This window comes from Vicugna pacos, chromosome 10 (genome assembly GCF_048564905.1).
Source record: "Vicugna pacos chromosome 10, VicPac4, whole genome shotgun sequence".
NCBI lineage: Eukaryota > Metazoa > Chordata > Mammalia > Artiodactyla > Camelidae > Vicugna > Vicugna pacos.
Window position 1 is genome coordinate 9,667,892 of NC_132996.1, and position 13,556 is coordinate 9,681,447.

Here is a 13,556-nt window from a genome sequence, read left to right on the forward strand (position 1 = left end):
AGTTTAATGTGTTCAAGGAACAGTTAGAGGACCTGCGTGACTCCCCCCTTTCCCGACTGCTCTGATGGAATGATTTTCTTTTTCAACTTCATAATTTTTAATTTTTTAAAATTTTGAATGTTTCTGACCAACCAAGTATCTTCCTAAAACTGTGGGAAGCACTCCTTAACTCTCCAATTACTTAAATCTTTCATAAGGGCAGAGTGATTGTTCTTACTGTTGTTGTCCTGCCCCTGAACAGATGGCACCAGGCAAAAGTCATACGCACAAGATATGTTGACGTCTCTTCACTATTTGGATGATCGCTTTGTTCAGCCTCGTCTAGAGAGCTTAGCTTCTAGAAGTCGTTGGAAAGAGCAATATAAGGTATACAGTTTTATTTGTTTTGGGATCTCTGGTGGCGGGGGGGAGACCGCTCAGGATTTCAATATCCAGTCAGACTGAATAACCTTCTAAATTATTGGCATTTTTCTTTGTTAAATAATCAGCTTGTTTCTCACCTCTTCTAAAGGCTGTTACTGTTTTAACTATTCACACTTGTTATATCTATCCTGTAAGAGTTATGTCTATAGTGCAATCATTAAGTATTTCTAAATGATGATAACTTTAGAGCATCTCCAGGGCTTAGCCCATCTGTTAAAATGAGGGGATTGTCTCACAGGATGTTAACTAGTTCAGGAAAGGGAGTTCCATTGTTAAAGAAGGTTGAGAAACAGTAGGTGTAACTTAGCTGGAGGACTTTTCAAGGAGCATTAATGTGTGAATTAATACTGTAAATCTTCAAAGGGGCAAGATAGAATGTAATATTTTCCAAATTTGTGTTTTACTCTGAGGCTCCTTTCCATGAAATACCAATTACCACCTTCTGGGATACTGGTTTCTGTAACACAATTGGGTAAACACTGGCCTATATAGGCCTTGGCATCCTTCTGCACCTGAAGATTTTGTAATTCTACCAATTTGGGGGAAGCATCTTTTTAATTTATAAGATTTATTTGATTCCATGTTATCCCCTGGGTTTCTACTTCATCTAAGAGCAGGAGCTGTACTATATGATTTCCAGGCTTTTTTTTTTTTCCCTCCGTACTTGTAACATTCTATCTTCTAATGACTAGCAAGAGGAAGCATGGCAAGATAGTAGACGTTCAAGTTCCTTACAGTCCTCCTAGCACTTAAATTATCCACTAGCGTGGATTGTGACCCGGCTAATGTGCTCACTGTGTGCATTTTAAATATCGTGGTAAACTCGTGCACGCTACTGATTAGAACAGTGGATCTAGCCCAGACCTAGAGCATAAGCAAAAATACCCCAGCACAAGTAATTTCACAACTTAATAAAGCTTATTTATGAATGCTACATATTTTCTGTTTGCTTGCTTTTTGCTAACTCAGCTATTAGACTGGCCATATCAGTACTGGCCATCTAGCAATCCTAGTTCAAACTTGTTTATTTTCATAGTACTTTAGTAAGTAACCATAGGAGAATGAAATTATTTCTGGAATGTTTGGTGGAAAATATTCATATAATGGAGGCTGAACGTGATTTAGTTTTTCTCAATGTTTTACTAACCTAAATGAATTCATCTCTTTATTATATTATCCTGGATTTTTTTTTCTGCTCCTTTCCTATTTTAACTAATTATTACATCTAGAGATGAGAGGAGGGATGAGAAGTAAATTAAAACCTGTGAAGAGCACTGCTAATTAGTGACACAGAAATTTGAGGGATATGAAATTAATTTTTTCCTAATCTGGTTTCTTTTCATTTAATAGTCTAAATTATAAATTTTTCTTTTACATTTAAATATATCTTGTCAAACACCTACTATGCACTCAGTGCTAAGGTGTGTGTGTTTTGCTCCTACATGTTGTCCCATTATTGTAATTCCTAATCTTGGTTTTAATTTGGTTGGGCGTTTTTTATGTTTTACTTCATTGTTGCTTTTCTTATCCTTTAAAGCTTCATTACATTTTTAAATTATTTTCAGGAGCGGGTAGAAAATTATTCTAATGTGAGTATTCATCTGAAGAATCCTGAGAACTGTTCCTGCCAGGCTTGTGGGCTGCATCGCCACTGTAAATATTCAGTGCATCTGTCAGGAAAGTTGTATAACACCAGGACTATGGAAACAGATGACTTCATGTCACATGATAAGCAGGTACTTCCTCCCCACCCCCGTTTTAGTTTTCAGCATTTAGAATTGTTCACTAAATAAGCCTGTACAAATAACCGTGTTATTTTCACAGACGGACGAAGCAGTAGGAGAAGAGAAAAGAGTACAAGGGAAGAGTGTGCAGGTTTTGAATGTGAAAACCTGTATTACCCAGCAGATTCAGTCAGATAGAGAAATCAGCGAGTATTGTCTAAGCACACATCATCCAAACCACTGGAGCAGGGGAGGGGATAGGATGAAGAAGGAAAAGGAGACAACTGGGGCAGGGGAAGCAGAAGTCCCTTTTGAGTCCAAAGGCGAATTTGACCCCAAAGGAAATTTTAGGGCAGATAATCTACCAAATTGACAATCCACAAACAATTAAAGATGCCTCGTCCACCCCAATGTGAGAATTGAAGGAAATCCGTGCTTCAGCCTAGACCATATAGGAAGGGTGTCGTGTCAGAGCCTAGAGCAATCACCATATACTTAAGGTGCTGTTAATTTTGAGTGAAGAGACAAAACAGAGGAAAATATTGGAAATATTTGAAGAAAAATATTTGATAAACAAGAACAGAGCAGTACAATGTGAAGAGAGAAGTGCAGATGCACTACTTCTGTTTATTTTTTAATCTTTATAAAAGTATTGCATTTATAAATGCAAAAATAGAAATATTGAGCTTCCTCTGGTGAGTCTTTACCCATAAAGGGGGTGTGAGTTTGGGGGGCTAGTTAGAGAAGCAAAGTTGCATCTAAATATTGCCAGTCTATTATTAAGATAGAAATATACTATTTATCTGAATTCCACTAGGTTGGATAGTTGAAGTTCCTCAGTTCTCCTGGGCAATAACTAAGCAGATCCCATCGAACAATCTGGGTTGCAACAATCACGTAGAAAATTCTTATGGGGATAATGAATTCAGAATTAGTCTTCGATGTTTTATTTGGCAAGTTACTATGAAAACACATTTCTTTTCTCAACATAGTCATATGCAAACTTCCCCACTGTTTACAAACTGACCTATGATTTTTTAAATAAGATACCTAGAATCCTAATAAAAGTGACTTACTACTTTAAGGATGATGTGCTGTTGTGTAGATCAGGAATATTGCCATACATCTATTCTTTTTGCTGTCCACAGCTAACCCCGGAGAGGGAAGTGAGCTGGGAAACCGTTTCTGGAATTCTGACATTCCTGTGAAGGAATAAAGATTCTGTATAAAATAATTAATTCAAATATCCAAAAAATTAAGAGAGAGCTCATAAATAAAAGCAAAGAACATGAATACACCAGTCACACAATGGCAGAACATAAAAGTTAACAAATATATTAACAAATCACTAGTCTCCATTTAATGGCATACAGTTAATACCTTAAGATGCCAGCTGATAGCTCTTAAAGTAGCGCAGCATTTTTAAGTCAAATGATAAACTGCAGTTCTGTCAAGGTTGCCTTGAAACTAGCAGTTTCATGGACAGTAAGATTCTTCCTAGAGAAAGAAAGGATGTGACATATCTTTTTAGAATCCTAGATTGCTATCGTATAAATTCTGTATAGCCAGATTTACAATGCTATCCATGTTCAATGCCTGTTCATTTGTCCTAGGCAAAGTAGTTAAATGAAAACAAATGACATAATCATGAAGTTCATTGAAGCATTGTTATAACACAAAAATTGGAAATAATTCAAAAAAATTAGAGTAGTGATCTAATTAGCTATATGTACCACCATTTGTGACAGAATATGATACAACCACTGAAATAATATGTATGAATCGCATGAAATCATGCTAGGTGAAAGTGAAATCAGAGGGATATGTACCGTCCACGCGTCTGTACAAATGTGTGTGTGTGTATGTATAGCTGCACACAAACATTCAACTCGCTATTGTGTATATTAAGATAGTGTGGATGAAATTCTTTAATATTAATATTTAATATTTAATATTTTTCAGGAATTTTTCCTTAAAGGGAAGAATCACTTATTAAAATCTATTTTATATCGCACTGAACCACAATGTCAGTGCGTGTATGGAAAGGAAAGGGGGAAGGGAAAGGACAAAGAAAAGGAAGAGAGAAAACAACAAACCTGTTTTTAATCCAAGGCATTAAAGAGATCGTGACCACCCCACATCCACCCTCAGGTTATTTTGAAAATTAATTCTCCATTTTGTGTTGCTGCTCGTAGTTACGTAAAATTGAGATTCCTTGGGGGTTAACTAGGTTTCTCTTTTAAGATGAAAATAATACTTTAAAAGAACGACCCTAGTGAACTTTTTAATGATGGAACTTTTGTCCTTCCTTACCTAAGATAAGCTTCTTTAAAAGATGCTTTAATGGAAAGTGGAATTAGTGGGAGAGAGTACTTGAACCACAGGGATTTGAACTGCCCAGGTCCACTCATATGCAGATTTCTTTAAATAATTACATAGTTGGCTCTTCACATTGTGGGGGAGGGCAGTTACCTCATCTGCAGATTCAGCCAACCCAGGCAGCTGTCCCTTGGTAACCACGGGGTATTGGTTCCAGGGCCCACTGCAGACACCAAAATCCACAGATGCTCAAGTCCCACAGGTGGCCCTCCGTGGATTCCACATCCGCCGATACGGATGACTGACTGAAAAAAAAATCCACATCTAAAGTGGACCGGCGCAGTTCAAACTTGTGTTGTTCAAGGGTTAACTGTGTTTACATCTGCACTTGGTGGAATCCTTGGAGAGGATTCCATAGATATGGAGGCCAGACTAGGACTTGAGCATCTGCAGATTTTGGTATCAGGGAGGGTCCGAGGACAATCCCCAGGGATACTGAGAGATGACTGTAAGTTTAGTTACAGCCGTCTTGGGTAGGGTACTGAGATGAGAGGCCTAGGGCCACCAGGTTGTGATGAAGTCTGAGGGCATAGATGAGAAGAAAGTCACATGGAGCAAAGCGATGTGAAATCTGAGAGGCAGTTAGGAGGGCTGACAGCAGTCAGTTTTTCAGGTTTGCCCAGGGTCTGTCCAGACTCTCCAAGATGCTTAAGATCCAACAGGAACAGGCAGTAATTTTGAGGCAAGTGGCTGTGTGTAATGTGTCCATGCAAGAAAAAGACCAAGAGGAAACAGAAACCCTTGACTCAGCCTATTGCACTAAATGTTTCTAGAGACCGAGGGACGGAAAACCCAATTTCTTCCCATCCTTCCTCTTTACTTGAGAATCGTTTTACTTTTTTCTCTATACTTCATTTTCCTTAAGGAGCTGGCTGCTCCTCCGTATATAAATGAGGGCCTAGAGGAATACCTCAAAACGCTAACCTACAGTTAGCTGGATGTTGCAAATGTGCATAATGCATGTTGTGTTATATTTCATTGCCTTAGTTTGCTAAGCAGGGCTAATTTAATTTTCACAAGCTGTATCTAATAAATTACAAATCAGATTACTTCTATTGCTTTGCAATTCACCATCTTCTGCTCTAGGAGAATTTGGTGAGAGTTTTTAGCTTGGTTTCCAATTATATCTTTGGATATGTAGGATCACATAGTTCACACTGATACTTGAGATGACTCAGTTACTCTCAGGTTTATCAGTTCATAGAACTGTGCTAACCCTGCACGGTGGGTTAGTAATCATTTCTATATCACTTTGCTTATCTGCTTTGAGATAATCATCAAAGAACTTATCATTTCTCTCTCTCTCTCAGGCAATTTTTTTTAATACTGTCTATCTTGTTCGAATAGTGTCCAGAAATGCAATTAATTAATTAAAAGCACTCTCTGAATACATTTCTGGACATTTAAGGACACTGTTCTAACAGCATAGATTAATTTCACTTATTTTAGTACTTCACATAAATGGAATCCTACAGTGTCCGCTGTGCTGTGTGATATGCACTGTATGTACTTCATACGGTAGAGTGGGCTATGACAATACACCAAAGTGGGTAGGGGGAGAGGAGAGGTCCACTTGCAGTATTACAGCTACTATATACATTTCCTGTTTTCTCTGAAGCCTTACTAACAGGTTTAGGCTCTTCCATATAAAATGTGATCACATTTTCAGGAGAAAAATAGTGTGAGAATATTCTAAAGGTAGTTTTGGGTTTATTGACCTATGTAAGTATAAGTAGATGCCAAGAGGATAGGAATTAGAACTGGAAAGAAGTACATTATCATGATTATTATTTTCAATGGATATTTTTGTTTCATCCAGGAAAAAAAATAGGGATTTTAAAACACCTCTCCTTCCCTCTTTTCCCGGCTTAAGAATTCTATACAGATAAATTCCTCTTGTTTTGTGGAAATATAGAATGCAGTGTGATACAAATAAAAAAAAAGGCATGATTGTCCTACTGTATTTTATCCAAAACAGCCATGGAAGACTTAATCTGTTTTGATGGCAGAAAAGGAGAGACACAGGGAATCCCTAGTGTCCGCTGCAACTGTGTGGTATCTTTTTACTCAAAGTGGGCAGTTTTGGCAGGTGAACTGTAATTGATATGTCTGGTTTGATGATAATGTTGCAGCGAGAAAGATACTTAAAGTAAGCAAGGTACAGTAATACCTGACTATGTCGGATGATCTGAAAAAACATAAAGGTTTTCACAGAGCATGAACAGAAATCTGAGCATGCTTTTCTTCAGCTTTTAGAGATTTTAAGAAAGATTGTTAAGAAATCCCAAATACCATCTTCACAAGACGGTGCATCAAACCTGACTGTTGCTGATCATCGTATTTAACTTTTGTTTTTGCCAGTGTATTCTTGTGTTATTTATTGAACTCATCTCCTGTGTGATCCCTTACAGTGTGGCTTCAGAAAAACAGTGCAGTTTTTTTCCAGATAGAATACAAGTTACATTGGTCAATAGTGTGACTATCACTTGTACTGACTTCATGAGAGCATAACCCATTCTGCATGTAGACACAGAGACAAATATGTAAGTTAGCAAGAAGTTCATCTGTGTCCTCAGGTTACTCCATGAGAATAAGAGTGATCATGTTATACTGTTCGGAGCCCCTTTCTGATGCATTTTCTACAATGAGTGAAATAACGTAGGTACATTTGTATATAATTTGGTCAATACAGTGACACTGCTTTCCTGATTTAGCTATAGGTGTGTATATAACAAAGTATACATTCAGAACATTCTGGAAGAGAACAGTTGATTACACAAGAAGAGTATTCTTAATCATAGACTCCTAGAAGTCCATATAAACATAAAAATCAAACTTTCTGTAATTTTCTAACAATAAAATATTAATGTGTTATAATCACATCAGACTCATTAAGGAAACAAATATGGTTAAACACAAGTATTTTTTTTACTTCGCAGAATATTTTTGGGAAAGAATATTTAGTTAAAAACTACCAGTATTTCGTGTTGGTATGAGAGTTTGTTTCAGTTTGCATGTTGCTTGTAAGCTAGAAAATGATCATAAATAACCCAGGCGTTTTTACCTCAGGGCCCTGTGTATACACACAATAGCTTGCATGTTTCTCTTGATTTCGGGTGTGCCCATCCTTTTGCCTTACAAGCCATTTTTCTTCTCCTTCCCAAACTTGGTTAACTGTTTTCTAAAGACTTTGTTGCAGCATCACATAATTGAAGACCCTCCTCCTTTTTAGATTGAGTTAATTGTCCCTTCTCTGTACCTTGACTGCTTCTCGTGCATAGCATTTGGCACATTGTTTTGTAATCATTTGCTTTTCCCCCAGGACTGTAAATTCCCTGAATACAGGTGGTACATCTTTCACTTATATATTTCCAGTGCTTAGCCCAATACTTGAAACATAGCAGGTGCTCAGTTTTTGTTAAGTTGAATTGTGTAAATAAGAGAAGATAAAGAACTCATCATGTAAATTTTTTTAAAGTAATGAATTTTTTAGATTCTACTTTAAAAAAAAACAGAAAGGCTGTACACTCATTACTATATATTCACTTCATATATCAGATGATGTTTGTTTCTTGGTTTAGGTGTTTACTGTGGGCAGAATTTGTGCTGATCGTACCAGAATTTATCATAAACTGAAACATTTTAAATTCAAGCTGTACCAGGAATGTTGCTCCATTGCAAAGACAGAAGAAGTGGAGGATGAACAAGTTAAAGAAACAGTGGAAAGAATTTTCAATCAGTCAAAGGAAAGTGGCTGGATTGAGGAGGTAAGGTGAATATGGGAGACCCATTTCATTCAATAGATTCTGGAGCCTGATTTTGATCAGCAAAAGGATACAAATGATTAGAGTAGAAAACAGTGCAATTTAAGAGAGAACCTCTCCTTCTCTCCCTGTCTTTGTATTTTCTCTTCTTCCACCCATTCCTTTCATGCTTATCATTGTCCTGCCCCGAGTAGGTGCCCTGATAGTCTAAGCATTCACTCTGCTCCTGGGATAAATTTTAATCAGCAAGAATACTGTCCTTTAATGAAGGACCTTTGTCCTTTCACTTTTATATGTGTGGTTTTCCTGACATATATATTGTCCCCTTATTTTCTTTGACAAAGTACAGGACTCACCTCTGCTTGTCTGCTTCCTATCTTTAGAACAGTTCTTGTGACCTGAGAGTGAAGAAGCACCTGGTGCCAATCTGAGGAAAGGATCTCGGCTGCCAGTCTAATACCACCCACATCCTCTTCTTGAGGACATGGGACTGAGCAGCGAGCACTGTAACTGAAGATCAAGGGGAATGCAGAGGTTTCAGGCCACGGCACTGATTTTGATTCCCCCATATCCTGTTGATCACTAAATTTGATGTCAGGGATAAAGTGGGGGTTTTGAAGAGTGCACTGGATTCCCGAAGATCTGCTGGCAGCTCAGAAGCTCTGGTCTGCTCACAGAGCTTTTAGAATTGTTATGGTACATGGGAAGAATGCTAATATGACTGCAAGCTTCTAAAACAAGTCTAGTTACATGAATGTATAAGAGAGAACAGACACTAGATTTTCAGGCAACTCAGATCAACAGTATATTTAATCTTTAAAAAAAAAGCCTGACTTGAGATCTATTGCCTGGGTTATTTATATCATAGGAAATTTGTAAAAGAGGAAAATAAAAACAGAAGAGAGCTCAGAGAGTAAACTTAGGGGTGAAGGGAAAGAAAACGAGAACAAGGAAACAGGAACTTCTTAGGACCTCATGTGCTCCCCAGAGGTCCCCTGGTGGGACAGGGACACCAAGACGGGGTTCCCCTTTGACAGTTATCCTCCCACCACAAACCACCACCCAGGGATCGCCTTGCCTGCTCCCCACATCTTGACTCCTAAGTCGTCTTGCCCTCATTTTACTCTCTTCAGCTTTTTACCTTTTGCTTTGCTTCTACTTCTCTCACTCCCAGTCCTTCCTCCCTTTCCTTCCTCTGTGCTTTTTCATTTGCCTTGGGGAAGAGCCATCACTTACCCAGTACGTCCCGTCTTCATTTTCCTCGATGACATGACATTCTTAAGTGCTTTTATTGCATTTAAGTGTTGCCAACCCTCCAGTGGAGTTGAAAGACCTACCGGGACACCACATTTTAAAAAAAATTATGTACTAGGTGTAGCAAAATCACTGTGCTTGTACTATATATATTATATAACAATATTATATACGGGAGAAGAACATTAAACTTCCTTCAGAAAAAAGTAAAAGCCTTTCCAAATTAAGTACCCTAGAGAAAGCTTAACAAGGTTTGTGACAATAGAAGTGACCTGGAATAAGAAAAATACTCTTAAGAAAGCTGAGTGTCATATTATGCTTAAAGAATAACACTTAGCATTGGGCATTGAGGTATTTCAGGATGGTGCACGTTTAGGGCAATAAGTCCTTTTTTTTTTTTCACATAAAATACCGAAGAGCTTCATTGTCTTTTTGAGATCCCTTCTACGTTAAAAATACTTGTCTGTAGACGTTCTCAAAAGATTTCCTAGAAACTACAGAAGTTTATAGCCAGTATAAACCCATAGGCAGCTTTTTGTGCTGTGATTACATTTCAGAATCTCTCAGGTGCTCTGATGCTCCCAGCATCACTCTGCCCACCCCCCCGGGGTGTGTGTCTCTGAGCCACACGCTGCGTTGTTCCTGTGACGCGAGCCTTCCTCTTGGCCGCAGTTACTCTGGCCCTTTCCAAGGCCTGGGCTCAGCGAGGCTTGAGTGGCCATATCCTTGACTCTTTCTGTTCTTAGCTCCCAGTTATTATGTGAACCCCTTCCTTCACCTTACACAGGCTATTTGTTCTGTCTCTCCTCCTCGGGCTTTTGTTTCACACCTTGCTTTTTCCCTAACCTGCCTCCTCTTCCTCCAAGCCTTTTTCCTCCGTTATCTCAGGGTACCTCAGCATTTCTTCCCAAAGACCTGCCAACTAGACTGACTTCATTCTTCTTCTTCCTCTCAACAGCTGAACAAGGAGATCTGGTTTTAAACTCAGGGTAGGAGCAATTCAAGTGTAAGAAAAGAATAAATGATAAGAAAATTATAATAAAACCAACATATATAATAAATGTAACAGGAATATATGTCACATGCTAAATTAGAGCTGAAGAACACACTACCGTATGCCACCGGCAAAATTCTGACAAATGCTTTTCCTTTAAGAAGGCAGTGCATGCGCTGATGGGGTTTCCAGGGCAGTCGCAGACAGGAGTTTGGGGGATGGGGTGGGTGTCAATAGAAGCAAGTTTCAGTTTTACAGTTGTATTTAAAGTAAATTTTAAATTTATTACACAAAAATTGTTATATAAATAAGAATTTTAAATTATAGTTGGATATCCTGCCCCCTCCTAAAACGCTCCTCACTTGTTCTCTTTCCCCTGCTTCAAACATTTTTTTCCCATTTTCCTTTTGTTCCACCCCTTAAACTGTTATTTTTCAAAACATGGTCCTAAACGACCTATGTCAGAATCACCTAGATGCTTGTGAAAAATGAACAATCCCTGGCCTCACTGCAGACCTTTTGAATGAGAATCCTTGGGGGTGTTAAATCACCTGATATTTAACAAACTGGGTGATTCTGAAGCAAATTGTAGATTGAGGACCACTGCTTAGAAGTACCTGTTGTGCTAGATTTGGTCCTGAGCCTCTCTCAGCTCCCTCCTTTGGCAAACCCATCCTTTCTTCAGGTCTAACTGCTGCTTCTCAGTAGAAGACTCCAAACTCTTGTATGATCTGACCTCTTTCTCACACTCCATTCCTACATCTCCAGCTGTTTTCATCACTAGGTCCAGCTGCCAGGCCAAGGGGTTGACATAATATCCAAACTCTACACATTTTTAGTGAAGAAGAATGATTGAAGCAGAAACTTTAGGTGGAGAGGATGGGCAGGTATTACTGCCTGCCTTCTCTCTGAGTTTCGCTTTACCTTTAGTTTAGTTTTTCTTTTTATACGCTAAGGCCACACCCACTCCCACCCTTTCAAACTCAGAAATGGCTTATAACGGTTAAAAACACGGATTTAAATATTTTCTGGTGGTAGAATTTGGCGGCAAGTTACTTTATTTCTCTAAGCCTAAGTTTTCTCTTTGGTAAAACAGGAACTAACACAATAGTAATAATTAGGGTTTTGACTGAGGAGATTAAATTACTGACACATTTTAGGCATTTTGTATAGGGCCTAGCAGTTAGAAAGTGGCCAGTTCACATCAGCTGCTGTTAGTAATAAAAACAAGGAGGCATCTTCCTTCCTTTTCTTTGTGTAGCTGGGCTAGATTGTAATTTTCCATAAGAAATTCAATAAAAAAAAAGAATATAAAGAAAGTTAACATAAAAAGCACAAAAACGGTCAAACTTTTAAGGTATAGGTTTCTAAGCCTGAGGTACTTTACTCACATCTGGTAGAAGCTGGAGCACTTGGCCCACAGAACCCTTGAGTCGTCCACAGGTTATCTCCCCTCCTGTTCCTTTCTTCATTCTTTCCAGACAAGGCGGTCTAGTCAGAGGTCTTTGGTGGAAGGAAAGGTTTCATGGCCCCTTTCTAGAAAGAAAACACACTCTTCACATACCCTTCCCTAAGTCCCTGTCGCCACGGAAGTCAGAGCTGTCAGGACCCCCTCTCATCCCACTGGGAGTAGAAGCCAGTCCCTCTCCTCACCTGAAGGAAGCACCTCGCACTCTGTCAGCCTTGAAATCTCCAAATCATCCTGCCTCCTCTCTTCTCCTGTCCTGCTCTGCTCTGTCCTCTCCATCTTCATTGCTGTCACTCAAATTCAGGCCCTCATGACCTAAATTATTACGGTAGACTCATAACTAGTCACCATACCAGTCTGGAATGGATGTTTACCTCTTTTTTTTTTTTTTTAATACCCCTCAGATCATGTCACTCTCCTGCCCTAATAAGACCTTTGGCGGCTTCCCATTGCCTGTCACATTGTTGCTGAACCCTGGAACCTAGCTTTTCATGCTTTTAATTCTCTGACCACAGCGTCTTTGGCTCAGTCTTCTCTCTCTGCTCCCCTAGAGAGCCTCAGACCACAGTCAAACCCCGTACTTCCCTGTCTTGTTGTTGTTGTGTGGGCCTTCATCTCCTAGAGAAAGCTCTCCACCAAATCTTTGCCTGCAAACCTTTGTCCCCAGGACAGCTTAAAGGCCACTCTTCCCTGGCCACCTCAGCTAACCATAACCTCTCCTCTGAATCCTCATGGCAGTGTCTAGACTTCCTTTTGGCACTTGTAATTGGTTGTCGCTGCTGAACTCTGTTCTCCGTAGGGGCAGGGAAAGCAATTATTTTTGGTACCTAGACAGTCATTAGTAGAATATTTGAGATGTGATGTGTGTTCAACAAATTTTTGTTGAATAAATTATTGAAGTTGTTATACTTCTACTATAAACATAATAGAAAAATTACAATTTATAAGAAAGTTATGAAGTTAATGTTCATTTTTGATCTCTTTCCAATGCTTTATCTGAATTAGAAATGCTTATTTGAAGTTTTGAGTCCCTGTTTATAATAAAAAGATTTTTGTTCACAATTTCCATGAGATAAACTTGTTCCTATTTGTGTCAGTAGATTGAAAAGGCCTCGTTTATCTTCATTGCTTTGAGTAAAATAACTAGCTTTTTTATTGTATACACAGAAATATGGTCAACTTCAAGAATATCTCAATTTTGCGGATTACTTTCAAGATGAGAAGTTTGACTGAATTGTAACACATTTCCTTCAGAGAAGATTTTATAAATTCCTGTAAATGTGAAGATCATGAGTCTTATTTCTCTGTATCATGTGACATATTTGTATATTTTATGTATATCTTCATGGCAAAATATCTTGTGTGAAACATGTGTTCATCGGAATTTCCATGAGACGGCACTCTACCATTTAATAAAGCTTTTATCTGCTGTACATAGGAAACATAAGCTTAATAATTTTTAATTAAGTGTATTTTAAAGTTATATAACAATGCCTTTATAACAGATGACTATCAAGTGAATAAGCTGTTTATGTCCTGTCAGTTTAGTA

General features: G+C 38.5%; 1 protein-coding gene across 5 annotated transcripts in view; it reads left to right on the forward strand.

Annotated features, from left to right (window-relative positions):
- Positions 1–13,439, forward strand: part of CCDC82 (coiled-coil domain containing 82) — a 30,291-nt gene extending 16,852 nt beyond the window's left edge. For 3 of the 5 annotated variants that reach the window (XM_031675370.2, XM_031675369.2, XM_072968930.1), the window contains 4 exons: positions 242–366; positions 1,989–2,159; positions 8,108–8,293; positions 13,174–13,439. In XM_031675370.2, coding sequence (XP_031531230.2) covers positions 242–366; positions 1,989–2,159; positions 8,108–8,293; positions 13,174–13,239 — 548 coding nt within the window. In that variant the 3' untranslated portion in view covers positions 13,240–13,439. Of the gene's footprint in view, positions 1–241; positions 367–1,988; positions 2,160–4,109; positions 4,299–8,107; positions 8,294–8,673; positions 9,131–13,173 lie in introns of those variants that run through there. The other 2 variants (XM_072968932.1, XM_072968931.1) reach the window with 2 other exon arrangements.
- Positions 13,440–13,556: the final 117 nt, after the last annotated feature.